We start from the raw sequence: 13,999 nt of genomic DNA, 5'->3' as shown, positions 1-13,999 counted from the left end.
TAGCAGCGTTTTGATTTCTTTACGGAATGCTTTGAAGTCAGATGTTGAGGTTAATAGTCTGGTGATGGAGGGTTCGAGTTTTGCTGCATGCGTTGCAATAAGGTTATCATAAAGCTTTTTACGATGAGTGCCATTGAGTGGTGGGTATGAGAATGGTTGTCAGTGTTCTTCTTGTTCTGGGTGGAAGGTTGCAGTTTAGGCGATCGTTTAGATAGGCAGGTGCAGTACCGTTGATTACTTTGAAGATTAGACAGTATAGTTTGAATTGAATTCTGGCTCGAATCGGTAGCCAATGTGAGTCTAGGTAGGCATTGGTGATGTGATCAAATTTTCCGAGGGAGTAGATTAGTCTGAGAGCTGTGTTCTGAAAGGTCTGTAGTTTTTTGATCATGTTTGTAGGGCATGGTAGATATAGGATATTGCAGTAGTCCACAAGACCTAGTACCAGGGATTGTACAATGATTCTGTAGTGTTCTTTGTCAAAATATTTCCTTATTTTTCTTAAGTTGCGCATTGTGAAGAATGCTTTTTGGGTAGTTTTGTTGATTTGAGTCTGCATAGTGCAGCATCTGTCTATCTGCACTCCCAGGATTTTGAGGGAGGTTTGGATTGGGTATTTGATTGCTTTAATTTCCAGGTCTGTTATGGATGGGTTTTTGTTCATTTCAAGCATTAAGAATTTGGTTTTGTCCGAGTATAGTTTTAATTTGTGGTTTGTCATCCATTTTTCTACTTCGTCCAGTATTGTTTCCAGGTGTCCTGTTGAGGTGTGGTCTTGGGTTTCGAAGGGGAGAATAGTTATGTCGTCTGCATAGCTGAATGATGTTACATTTAGGTTGTCTAGAGCGGTACCGAGGGAGGAGATGTAGAGATTGAATAGAATGGGTGAAAGTGGAGATCCCTGCGGGACTCTGCATGGATTTGACCATGGGTTAGATTTCGTATCATTTATCTTAACTCTACGTTCTTGTTTTAAGGAATCCTTGGAACCAGTTGTAAACCACCCCTGATATCCCTATTGCATCAAGTATCTGGAGTAGTATGGTATGATCAACTAGATCGAAGGCGGTGGAAAGATCTAGTTGGATAATTAGGATCCTGTGTCCTTTACTGAGGTATTGTCGGGCTATGTCCAGTAGTGTTGCTAGTAATGTTTCCGTGCTGTGGTGGGATCTAAATCCTGATTGAGATGAGTGAAGTATATTGTGGTCAGCTAGGTAGTTGGTGAGGTATTGAGCCACCAGTCCTTCAATCAGCTTGACATATAGTGGGATCGAAGCGATAGGTCTATAGTTGGTGGGTGTGTCTATAGGACCTTTTTGGTCTTTCAGTAGGGGTGTGATTATAATCTCTCCAAGATCTTGTGGGAATTGGCCTTCTATGAGAGTGCTTTGTATCCATTGCGTGAGGCTGGTTTTGAATTTAGGGGAGGCATTTGTAAGTAGATACGATGGGCAGTAGTTCAAGTCGCATGAGGTGTGGCTGTATTTTTTGTATAGTCAGTTCAAATCAGGCCATTGTAGAGTTGGGAAGGTGGACCATGTTCTGTCTGCAGTTATGGCTTCTTCCGTTGTGGGGGTTGTTATTAACTCATCGAGTGTGGTAGTTGAGATGTTGAAGGTAGTTCTGATTTTGATGATCTTGTGTTTGAAATGGTCTGCTAGTTGGGAAGCTGTTGGTGTTTTATTGCCTTGAGTGGCAAGGAATGGGTTTGTGTCCGTAAGTTTTTTTACTAAGTTGAAGAGTGTTTTTGTGTCGGAGGTGTTTGTACCAATTAGTTTAGTGTAGTATGTTTTGCGCTTTTCCTTGAGTTTGATATTATATAGTTTGATTTGGGTTCTCCAAGCTTTGGTTTGGTCAGTTCTCTTTTTTCTCCAAGATCTTTCAAGTTGTCTGCAATGCCTTTTTAGTAGGAGGAGTTCGGAGTCGAACCACTTGTCTGAGGGTCTGCAGGTTCTGTGTTTAGTTTTTTCTGGGGCTAGCTCGTTCAAGGTTGTTTCACTTAGGGTGCACCAGTGTTTTACGAAGTCTGTGGGGTCAGTGGGGACGATTGCAAGGTCCACTTTGTCCCAGAATGTGGCTGGTTCAATTTTTTGTCTAGATTTGAAGGTTGTTTTTTGTGGTTTAGATTTTATGTTATTTTGAGGCCAGTTGATTGTGAAAGTGTATTTGAGGTGGTCTGACCAAAGAGAGGGATGCCAGGTACCGTTGGTGATGTGAATATTCGGGGTGTGGAGGTTATGAGACGCGAATGCTGCTATATCAAGTTGGTGGCCTTTTTCATGCGTGGGTTCAGGATTGAGGATCTGGTAGGATAGGGCGTCGAGGTATGAGAGTATTTCGTTTGCTTGTTTGGATGTGTGGTCTTCGAGGTGGAGATTGATGTCTCCTAGGAGCAAGTTGTATGTGGAGGTTAGAGAGTTCTGGAATAAGAATTCTTCAAGTTCAAGTTTTGAGGTGTTCCATTTTCCTGGAGTGATGTAGCATAGCAGACAGTTCAAGGTGCCTGTGAGTGTATTGTCGGAGAGTTGGCATGCAAGAAGGTCTAACTGAGGGGTTGATTGTTTGTGTAGCACTTTTAGGTTGAGGTTAATTTTTACTAGAATCGCTAGTCCTCCCCCTCGTTTGTTTTCTCGACAAACCAGCTCTAATTTGTAAACCAGCTCTAATTTGTAACCTTTGGGGCAGAATTCGGTTATGCATGGATCCAAGTTGGATGTTAGCCAGGTTTCGGTTAGGAAGAGACAGCTTAGTTGTTCTTTGATGATCCAGTCTTTGATTAGATTTGCTTTTGGGCTAATTGATCTTATATTCATGTAGGCACAGGCTAACGAGGTGTGTTTTGTGTTGGAGTTAAGGTTGCAAATGAGGTAGAGGATATTTTTTGGTGGTGTTTGTTGTTTTTGTGTGGTGGTCTTGTGCTTTGGTGGAGGTCGTTTTCCCCAGACGGTGGGTATGTGATCTTGGCTGGTCAGTGGGCAAGATGTTAGGGTTCTGGTGGTGTGGATTTTTCTGGGTGGATGTGGTTGTTTGTAGGTTGCTGTCAGAATTGGGATGGGTGAAAGGTGATATCCTGTGGTTTGCCAGTTTGAAATGAGTAGTGAGAGTATTAGGAGGGCAAGTATGTTTTTGAATGCGTGATTTTCCTTTTTTTTTTTTTTTTGTGGGGTGGATGGAGAGAGTTTCTGTTCACTCTCCTCTCTGGTGAAGGTAATCGCCTATGTGTTCAGACTCCGGCTTGTGGTGGCGTATGAGGAGTCTGGTCTCTCGCAGGTCGGGGAGAGGGGCGGAGCAGGGCTCCCACGCTGCCTCTCCTCTGCTGGTCTCTGGGCTCTGCGGGCCACCTGTAGAGGTGAGGGGGCTCTGGAACAAATGGCCGTGCTGTGGAAAGTAAAGTCGGGTCCCTCGCAGGTCGGGGAGAGGGGCGGAACAGGGCTCCCACGCTGCCTCTCCTCTGCTGGTCTCTGGGCTCTGCGGGCCGCCTGTAGAGGTGAGGGGGCTCTGGAACAAATGGCCGCGCTGTGGAAAGTAAAGTCGGGTCCCTCGCAGGTCGGGGAGAGGGGCGGAGCAGGGCTCCCACGCTGCCTCTCCTCTGCTGGTCTACTTAACTACCACTGACTTCTACAGGCTGCATATATGACCCATTGTTAATAGACACATTACAGAATAATTAAAGACTCTTTTGTTCACTCAGACATTTAAGGGAGTCTAGGTTCTATGAGAGATAAGAATCTATTAAGGAGGGAATTCATCAATCTGTGCTACTTTTAAGACAGGTTATTTTACCACAAGTTGTGCTATATTAGCAGAGTTCCATTGCACCCAATGAGGCCTTGTGCTAAAATTGCACAACTTGTTGTAAAATAACCCCTCTTAACAGTAGCACACATTGATGAATTCCCCCCTAAATCTCTGCTGAATTGTTCAAATGTATTCTTATTTAGATGCATTTTATCGTGTCTGATTACTTTTATTGTTTTTAGTCTTGTTTTAGATATTATTGAACAAATTTGTATGTATGATAGTGTAATCCACTGAGAATTTGCTAGATCATGCAGAATATAAACACTTAAATATTTTTTTAAAAAAATAGGATGCTAAATTTGCAGACCTGCAGACATGTTGTACCTGTGGGACTGCAACAGTGGTGTGTGGTGAGGGCTTTCAGGGGATTCAGTAAATCTCCAACTCTACCGCCCTGCTTTTTAATTTTTAAAATTACTTTTTGCTTGATGCATTTTGATTTGTTGAGTAGGCAGCCTACTCAACCAGTCAAATTGCATCAAACAAAACAGTAAACCAAAAAAGAAAAAAAAGCAGGGCTCATGGGATGGAGATTCTCAGAATTCCCTGAAGGTCCTAACAGTACTCATCTGAATTTGATTAGCTGAGCAGTATCTACTTGTTGCCTGTTCAACCAATCAAATTCAGAGCAGTGCCCTAAGGGCAAATCCCCTGAAGGCTCTGACCTCATGCCACTAGACTGCAACAACATTGTCAGAGGTAAATAAACTGTTGGAATACAGTATTGAGGTGAATTAATAAAGGTTGCCCAAAGTTAGGTGCCAGGATGAATCGATCTAAGCATGAATTCTATAACGTCAGTTCTGTGAGGAGCTGCCATTATAGAATACTAGCTTAAGGCTGCTTATTTGTGTCTAACTACTATCAGATGTAGTTCTATAACACCTAAATCTTGGGCACACCCCTGGCCCTCCCTTGTCCACGCCCTCTTTAGAGTTGCACATGCACAAACTTGAGTGCCTAACTCTGGACAACCTTTACTGAATTCTAGGCTATGGGGCTCATAATCGAAAGAGAAAAACATCCTAAAACCGGCCTAAGTCGGCACTTGGATGAACATTTCTCAAAAACGTCTAAGTGCCGATAATAAAACCGGGTTTTGGACGTATTTCTAAACGACCTAGGCCTTCATAGTGCCGCTCAACGTCCAAAGCTAAACGGGGCGTTTCGGGAGGCGTGTTGAGGGCAGGAGTTGGGCGGGATGTGGGCCGGCTTAGACTTAGTCGTACAGCATGTATAACCGAAAGTTATATAGCCCAGGATCGACGGAACTTGGACATTGTGACTTAGACCATGTAAAACATGGTCTAAGTCACAAAATCCCACCTAAACCCACCAGATAAGCACTGCAAACACATAAAACCGACCCCCACACACTACCCCAGTGGTCACCGACCCCCCCCACCCCCATAAAAATTTTAATCACAACTTTAAAATTCAGCCTCCAGACCATCATCACCTGGCCGCCTGGCATAGGAAAGCCTAGTCATCCAGCCCAGAGGCAGCTTAAGTCGTCTTGGGGGTGGGTTAGGGACCCATAGAGAGGAGGACCCATGCCCAGAAGCCCTTGTAATCACTGCATTGATATTTAAACATGTGCACTCCCCTATACACCCCCAAAACTCTTTTTTACTGGCATATAAGTGGCTCCTGCAACCATAAGGGCTATTGGGGTGGTAGATAAGTGGGTCTAGGGGATTCTGGAGGTGGTTTGGGGGGCTCACTGTCACCTATAAGGGAGCTGTAGTGAGGAGAAGCCATGGCACCCTTTTTGTGAAGTTCACAGCAATGCCCTGTAAGGTACCCCACTATTTAGGTGGCATGTCTGGGTGTGCAGCCCATCACTTTGCAGACCCCTCCCACGTCCAACAGGGCTTGTTCTAGGCGTTTTGGACTTTTGCGGACAGTTGGACGGAAATGTGGTATAAAGATGGATGATTTAGCGGCTTGGATGATCAGATAGGCAGGACGTATAATTAGACGATTTTCGAAAGTTAAAAAAAGTTGGACATATCTTTCGAAAATGTGTCTTAGGCTGTTTTTAACTTTGGACGACTTGTGAGATGGACGTAAACGGACTTAGACGGCTCTTTCGATTATGCCCCTCTATGTGTATTAGCTGCATTTGTGAAACATAAATGCATGCAAGTAGTTTACAATCCCCTTAAGTGCTTCTTTGTAATGTGATTCAAATTATGCATCCTCTGGAAAAAAAAAAGCATGCACACTGGGTAGCTGAAAAATCCATCCATGTAAATTCATCCTATTTACCTGTATGTGCCAGGTTTTTATCCTTCAAAGCCTGAAGCTAAAGGGAATTTGTTTTGATGGTTTGGTTTCAGATTATTAATTCTTGAGACTGACAGTTCTCTCTTGCTCCTTTGGACTTCCAGATCCCTGGGAACCACAACTAGGAACTGGTGCCATGGGTTTAATTAATATGTAGGCTGAAATATTTTCTCTTCTATCTCCTCTCAACTTAGTTTAGTCCAGTCAATTTAGCTATGGACCCCAGCCATGAGCCATGCACCAGGGATCCTTTTGGAATGTTGAAATAATGGCCCTTATATAAAGCCTATAAACACAAAAAAGTGTGTTTTTACAAGATATTTTCCTGCAATAGGAGAAACATACTTATAAAAAGAAATAGTATAATAAACCAACAAGCCTCAAAGACTCAACAAGCATAGACACCAGTAAGCAAAACCACAAACACTATGCTTTACTGCAGGGGTAAGGAACTCCGGTCCTCGAGAGCCGTATTCCAGTTGAGTTTCAGGATTTCCCCAATGAATATGCATTGAAGCAGTGCATTCAAATATATCTCATGCATATTCATTGGGGAAATCCTGAAAACCCGACTGGAATACGGCTCTCGAGGACCGGAGTTCCCTACCCCAGCTTTACTGGAATACAGGCTCCTATTGTCAGCTTGTAACCCCAGAAAAAAAAGAAGCAATCCAGCAAAACACCTATCAACAAAGCTTTGTAGGAAAAAGCCTATTGCTCCCCAAAAACCTGGTGAATACAAAACAGTCTCTCCTATAACCAGGAAAAATAACTTTTCATTGCAAAAAAGTTCTCAACAACAAGCAGCCACCTAGCTGAATTCAGTATAGAGAAAACACGACGAAAATCCCCTTCAATCTTTAACACAGTCATTAAACTGTATTAGTTGTTGCACTGTTACACTGTATTCAGGGCCAAAATCCATAGCCTTCTTGACCACATTCTCTTGGCTACTTCACTTGTTGAAAACAGTTCAAGCAATATTAGAAACCTGGTGGCAGATAATGGCCGAACGGACCTTTCAGTCTGCCCATTCACAATATCCGCTATCTCTTCCTCTCCCTAAGAGATCCCACATGCCTGTCTCAAGCTATCTTGAATTCAGACACAGTCTTCATTTCCACCACCTCCATCAGGAGACCTTTCCACACATCTACCACCTTTCTGTAAAGTATTTTCTTACATTACTCCTGAGCCTATCACCTCTTAACTTCATCCTATGTTCTCTCTTTCTGGAATTTCCTTCATTTGAAAAAGACTCACCTCCATTAATGTCACGGAGCTATTACTTTTACGCTTAGCCCGACTTGCACAAAATATCTTCAAGCCACAGTTCCCACATAACACATACAATACTCTCATATACTGCACATTCTCTCTCACGATCCTCTGAACAAAGGCCTCTTGTTTTGCAGGTCACCCCGCTGCTTCAGATGATCATATACATGAGAACCCTTATATAATGTATGAGTGTGTCTTATTTGCATACATACATTATTTGCAAAGAAGTGCAATCTTAATGACATTAATCCTGCATTAACAAAATAGCCAAGAAAACCTGAATAAAATACAGTTTCCCATAAAGAACAATGGCATTTTCCAGTTGCCCATTCCTACCAGACCAAGGAATCAAACCCAGATTCTGGTCTGTATGGCAGTGCCCCCAGCACTTTCGCCAAGTCATAATTTGGTCCATTAATGTTGTTGTTCACATTTTCTTGCACTGACAATAAAGTAGTTGACGTTAGATACTCATCTGTGTAGACAAGGAATTTATTTAAAGGTAAAAGCACCAACAGTAATTAGTTTATGTTTTTAACTGGTAAAGTATTCTCTTTCAAGAATGGTTTCTATAGCACAGAGATTGTACTTCTTTCTTATCAATCATTATAATTGATAATGATGTTTTATGCATCGATGATGGTATTGTGGCACTACTGAAAGAGTATGTCTTTAAGAATAGGTTTACCTGGCAGTAAAAGATTTATTTTATGTGCATGAGAGCTATTTGTAATACCTCCACCAAATGGAGCCCATATGACCCGACGAATTGCTTTCACCCAGTCTTCCATGTCATTCTGGGAGTTGGCCATAAGAAGAAATGCTTCCTGATTGACAGCTGTCTTCTCCCGATCTCCAGCACCACCTGAATAAAGAAAAACCAAGCAAACAAAAAAATTTTTTTTTACAAGATTCTATTTACCAGCCCTGATTTATGCTTACAGCACTCTACAGGAAAATATTAGGCTAACTAAACTGTGAAAGAAAGAGAAAGTAATTTTACATGCATTGATGAAATGATGCAAGCTTTATCCTGTAAAAAATACATAATGGTAGGAATCATGGTCCGAATGATTTTTTTTTTATTTTGTAGCTGTAGTTTCGGAAATGTTTTGATTACCCTTTCTGTTTGTTCATAGCAACAATTATCAGCCAGCAGTCTCACATTGTACTGCAACTCTGTACTAAGCATGAGAGAATAAATTATCAGTCCTGTGAAGGGAGCAGATTGGGGTGTATGTTTGATGAGCAACCTATTAAAAATTTTGTATTACCTGCACACTGCAGTTTGGCTGTGTCTGCAGAGGGTTCAGAAACTCTATAAGAACATAAGAATAGCCATACTAGGTCAGACCAAGGTCCATCTAACCCGGTATTCTGTTGCCACAGTGGCCAATCCAGGTCACAAGTACCTGGCAGAAGCCCAAATAGTAGCAATATTCTATGCCACTAATCCCTGGGCAAAAGTGGCTGCCCCATGTCTGTCTTAATAGCAGACTATGGACTTTTTCTCCAGGAACTTGACCAAACCTTTTTTAAGACCCACCTTTTTTAACTGCTGTCACCACAACCTCCGGCAAGAAGTTCCAAAGCTTAAAATTCTGATTTAGGGGAATACAAATTTTTTTCCTATTTGTTTTAAAAGTATTTCCATGTAACTTCATCGAGTGACCCATAGTCTTTGTAATTTTTGATAGAATAGAAAATAAATTCACTTGTACCTATTCTACACCATACTGGGGGGGGCATGTATATTTTTATTACATTAATTTTGCTGTGATAAATGTAATAAATTAGTGCAGCTTAGCAACTCCCCAGTTTTATTTCTTTTTTTGCGGTTCTGCTATAATTATTTTGAGATGGAACAATCAGATCTGTACATAATGATCAAGGTGTGGCTGCACCAGAGATTTATACAGAGGCATTGTAATATTCTTACTGTTATACACAGAAGTGCTCTCATGTAGGATGCCCTGGCTAATGGCTATAATTTATTAAATGCCTGAAAACTTCCCAGTGAGAAGAAAACATTACAATTAGTATTGCCACAAGAGAATTACATTTGTGCTTTGATTAGAATATACAGTGTAACCTGCTCTATACAGTTTTAGAGATATATACAGCATTTGAAAGATGCTGCACAGAGATAAAGCTTGAAACATAATATAGAATCACTGCTATTTGATACAACATTTTTTGTAAATAAACGGGAACAACATTTGAGGGTTTTTCATTAGTACAATTTGGCTCCAGTTGGAGAAGCAACAGCTGAGAGAAAATATGATATGTTTATGAATACCTGTAGGCCGCCCTTCGCAGTAACAGCAGAGTGGTTTACAAATTTAAAAAAATGAAAGAAAGGAACTCCCATTATTAAAAGGAAAGATAAAATAAATATAACTTCCTGATTAAAAAAAAAAGTCTAAAAAAGCTGCAGTCTGAAATCCCTCCCTAAATTCCAATCCAAAAGTATCTAATTACAGTAGATAACAAAAATCTACTAAAAGTATGCTAAACTAAAAAGATAGGTTTTCAAAAGGCTTCTAAATTTAGGGCTCCTTTTACTAAGCTGTGCCAGCAGTTTTAGCGCGTGCTAAATTGCCGCATGTGCTAGACTCTAACGCCACCATAGAGCTGGCATTCGTTTTTGGCGCATAGCACGGGGTTAGCGTACTCTAATCTGCAGCGCGCCCTAAAAACGCTACCGCAGATTAGTAAAAGAAGCCCTTAGTATAAGAAAGTTCAGTACGTAATTCAAAAGGAAGAGAATTCCATAAATATGGCGATCGAGGTCCATGAAACCCTGAGTGGAGTGGAACAGATAAAAGCAAATTGAGTGTTCACTCTTGCAAAAACTACAAAGACTATGGAGCAAACTAGGAAGTTACTAAGGGCCCCTGTTACAAAGCTATAGTAGCGACGCTGCTGCGGCAAATGCACTGAAGCCCACGGGAACTAACCCCCCCTCTTTTACAAAGGCGCGCTAAGCTTGTTAGCGCACGCTAAATGCTAATGCATGCATGTTATCCTATGGACATGTTAGCAGTTAGCGCACGTGTTGATTTAGCGTGCGCTAAATCCACGCTAAAACGCTTAGCACGCCTTTGTAAAAGAGTCTAAATTGGGCTTCAATGCACTTAGGAGTCCTTTTACTAAGGCATGCTAGCCGATGTAGTGCGTGCTAATTACTAACACATCCATTATATTCTAGCGTCGGCTAGCGCGCCTTAGTAAAAGAGGGGGTTAATGCAGCTTTGTAAAAGGAGCCCTAAGTAATATATTTTTAAAATCTGTAGAACATATTTTTCCATTTATTGCATAATTAAGGGGTCCCTTTACTAAAGTGCAGTATAATCTGGGATTAAGGCATGTAACATAGAACTTTCCCATGTGGTAAGCCCAGATTTCATGCAGCAATTATAGGAGGGCAATTTTAAAAATATTTTATTGCAAGTCATACACTAATGTTCTCATTAGCACATGGCACTTGCACAGAATCAGCACCTGCATAGGTGTTCCCATGTTAACTCTGCGTTATCCACTTAGGTCCAAATTCCATTTGAGGTGCTATTTGTGTTGGTAGGTGTACTGCCCACAGTGTTATGCGGCAGAATGAGTGAGCGAATCTGGAAAGGGGGAATGTTAGAGGCGGATCAAGGGCATTCTTTCAGTTATGTGCGAGTTTTTGACTATGAACCAAAATGCTTAGGCGCAGGTATTTAGCCCAGCTCTTTGAGAGTGTTTTCGACTCCTAACTCCTCTCACCTTGGGTTCTGCATCTCCAACCCTATATGTCGTGTCTGTCCAAGTTAGATTGTAAGCTCTTCTGAGCAGGGACCGTCTATAAATGTCAAAATGTACATCACTACGTATGCCTTTCAGTGCTATGTAAATGATAAGCAGTAGTATGCCAAGAAAAATCTGGCGTAAATGGGTGTACCTTAAAATTATAATGTATAAAGGCACTTAGGCATCACTAAGTGTGATTCTAGAAATTGTACATAAAACTATTGTAGAATTCTGCATAGTGCTGCACTAGTCAGCACCAATTTTCTAGTCATCATATATAGAATTTGGACCTTAGTTCACGGTCTAGAGAATGACATGGGGACAGATTTGTCCCTGTCCCCGCAGGATCTCAATATCCTCATCCCTGCGAGCTCCGTCTCTGTCCCGTTCCTGCAAGCTCTGCCTTAACCGCACAAGCCTCAAACAGTTATGATTTTAAAGTGCTTGACGCATGTGCAGAAGAGAACAGAGCTTGCAGGAACAGGACAGTGACAGAGCTCATGGGGATGGGGTGGGGATCGAGAGATCCCCTGAGGATGGGGAAAATTTGTCCCCGTGTCATTCTCTACACTAATCATTAATGCACTAGCTAGGTAATACAGGAATGCCCACTATCTGCTCAAGACACAGCCTCTCTGAAAAATAATTGAAAAAAAGATAACATGCTTCTTATTGTGCATAGACAGGCAAAATACCACAAAATGCTTTAATGCATTTCTCCAATAGCCTGTTCTCACACTATAACTGCACAACACCCTTTAGGTAGGATTACCAGATTTTATTATTGTAAAATCCGAACCCATGACCCTGCCCCTAGGCCCGCCCAGTTTCACCCAGCCCCGCCCCAGCCTCACCCCCCCCCAGTCCCACCCCCCTCAACCTGTTCTCATGCTCAGAGCCGCGTCGGAAGGGCATCTGTGCATGGACAGGTGTGACACGATGTTGCTGGGGGACAATGTAAAAACAATGATGTACCCGAGTTAAAAAGATGGATCTTTTCCAGATAAGCCCCGCCAAAAAGTTAACCCCCGCCAACCAAAAAAGAGGCGCGACAGTTTATCCTATTTTTTATAATGTTAAGTTTCATATCCTCTTTTTTATAATCTTTTTTGGGTGCTCCGACGGGGGGGGTGTGGGGGGGAACCCCCCCCCCCACTTTACTTTATACACATCGCGCCGCGTGCTGAGAACTTCACTGGTTAAGGTTGCGTGCGCTGGCAAAAGGTGGCGGGGCTTAACTTTCAGCGCGTCCACTTTTTCCATTAGTGGTGGGGCTTATCCGGAAAAGATCCAAAAAGATTTGTACCAATTATGGAGGTAAAGTTAATAAATCGTCATTAAGTTAGATCTGTGGAAAGATATTGCCTACTCTGATGTTAGGTAACATGGAATCTTGCTTCTTTTAGGCAGTAGTGTAGCCGGATAGTTGACTTAGGGTGGGCCTGAAACCAAAGTGGGTGGGAATCCCTGCCAGCCATGCTAAGGAAGATGAAATTGTGGGTTGGCCTGAGCCCAGACTGAGTGGTAGGTGCCCGCCCACCCATGCCACTGCTTTTAGAGATTCTGCCAGCATGGCTGGCCTTCAGCAGGGGCAAAAGCGGCAGCTGCACAGGGTTCCACTCTCCTTGGGGGGCTCCATGTTTAACTGAATCAAATTTATAAACTGGTTAAAAATGAAAGCTTCTTTTCATCTCTATCTCCATCTCCCTCTTTGTAAACATGTCCCTCCCATCACACCTCAAGCCAGCCATCTCCTCCCACTCACTCCCTTCCGCCATTTGGTTTTGCACTTCTCGGAGAGGTAGCACTATTTTGGCTGCCAGGTACTTGTGTTGGCCTCTTAGAAAACAGTACAGTGAGGTAGCTGGACCATTGGTCTGAACCAGTACGGCAATTCTTATCTTCAGTTTTTATTTCTCATTTTCCCCAACTGCAGATGTCTACTGCAGTTTCAGAAACAGCCTCTCAGGGCTGGCTTATTTTTCAGCTACTCAAGCGGAAATTGGCTAGACATCGACCTGAAAGCGAGGACAGTGCTTGCATTATCATAGAATCAACCTCATTGTGCTAGGATTAATTTTTAGAACACTGTATCACATTTTGTCCTTTGGCTGTGGCATGCAGAGTAGTTTATTAAGGTTCTCCCAGGAAAATAATAATTTTTAATCCAATAAGAGACAAATATGGTATATCCATACAGCTTTTTTTTCTAAGAATGCTAATTTTGCAGTAAATAATCACACTGATATTACGTTAAGTACGAATCTACGTGTTCAAGACACATGGAGGTTAAATTCAGACCCAGTGGTGAGCATATTTTCCTAACACCAGCCACAACATTATTTTTTTTTTAAAGTATATTCAGTGCTTTTATACAGACAAATATGCAGTACTGAATATACTGTATGTAGAAAACACTTGTCAAAGACAATTATATGTACAATATGGCAGTAATATTAAGCTGCTATCCATACAGCTAAGTAGTTTAATTTATGTCTACTTTTTCACAGGCCTAAATTAAATTGCTTAACTATACAAACTGCAGCTATTGCCAGTAAAGGCCCGATTCCATAACAGTGGTGTAGTAAAGAGGAGGAGGCAGACCACCCCAGGCGCTGTCTTCAAGGAGGGTGCCAGCACTGGCACGTCTCCTCCTCTGTGCCCACCATACACCTCTTTAAATGTTTGCCAGTGCGAGCAGCATCTTCCACTTACTGCTCGCACCACCCTTGGCTCCCTTCTGATATTACTTCCAGGTCGCAGAAGGACAGCGAGGAACTCCAGAGCGACTTGAATCAATTGGAGAAGTGGGCAGATAAATGGCAGATGAATTTTA

General features: G+C 42.2%; 1 protein-coding gene across 6 annotated transcripts in view; it reads right to left on the bottom strand.

Annotated features, from left to right (window-relative positions):
• ARHGAP22 (Rho GTPase activating protein 22) overlaps positions 1-13,999 on the bottom strand; it is a 285,773-nt gene that overhangs the window by 75,740 nt on the left and 196,034 nt on the right. For all 6 annotated transcript variants that reach the window (XM_033943092.1, XM_033943093.1, XM_033943089.1 and 3 more), the window contains one exon: positions 8,111-8,239. In XM_033943092.1, coding sequence (XP_033798983.1) covers positions 8,111-8,239 — 129 coding nt within the window. The remainder of the gene's footprint in view (positions 1-8,110; positions 8,240-13,999) is intronic.

The sequence above is a fragment of the Geotrypetes seraphini genome, chromosome 4 (genome assembly GCF_902459505.1).
Source record: "Geotrypetes seraphini chromosome 4, aGeoSer1.1, whole genome shotgun sequence".
NCBI classification, from domain to species: domain Eukaryota; kingdom Metazoa; phylum Chordata; class Amphibia; order Gymnophiona; family Dermophiidae; genus Geotrypetes; species Geotrypetes seraphini.
The sequence above is the reverse complement of the archived record's forward strand: the minus strand, read 5'-3'. Positions and strand labels throughout refer to the sequence as shown.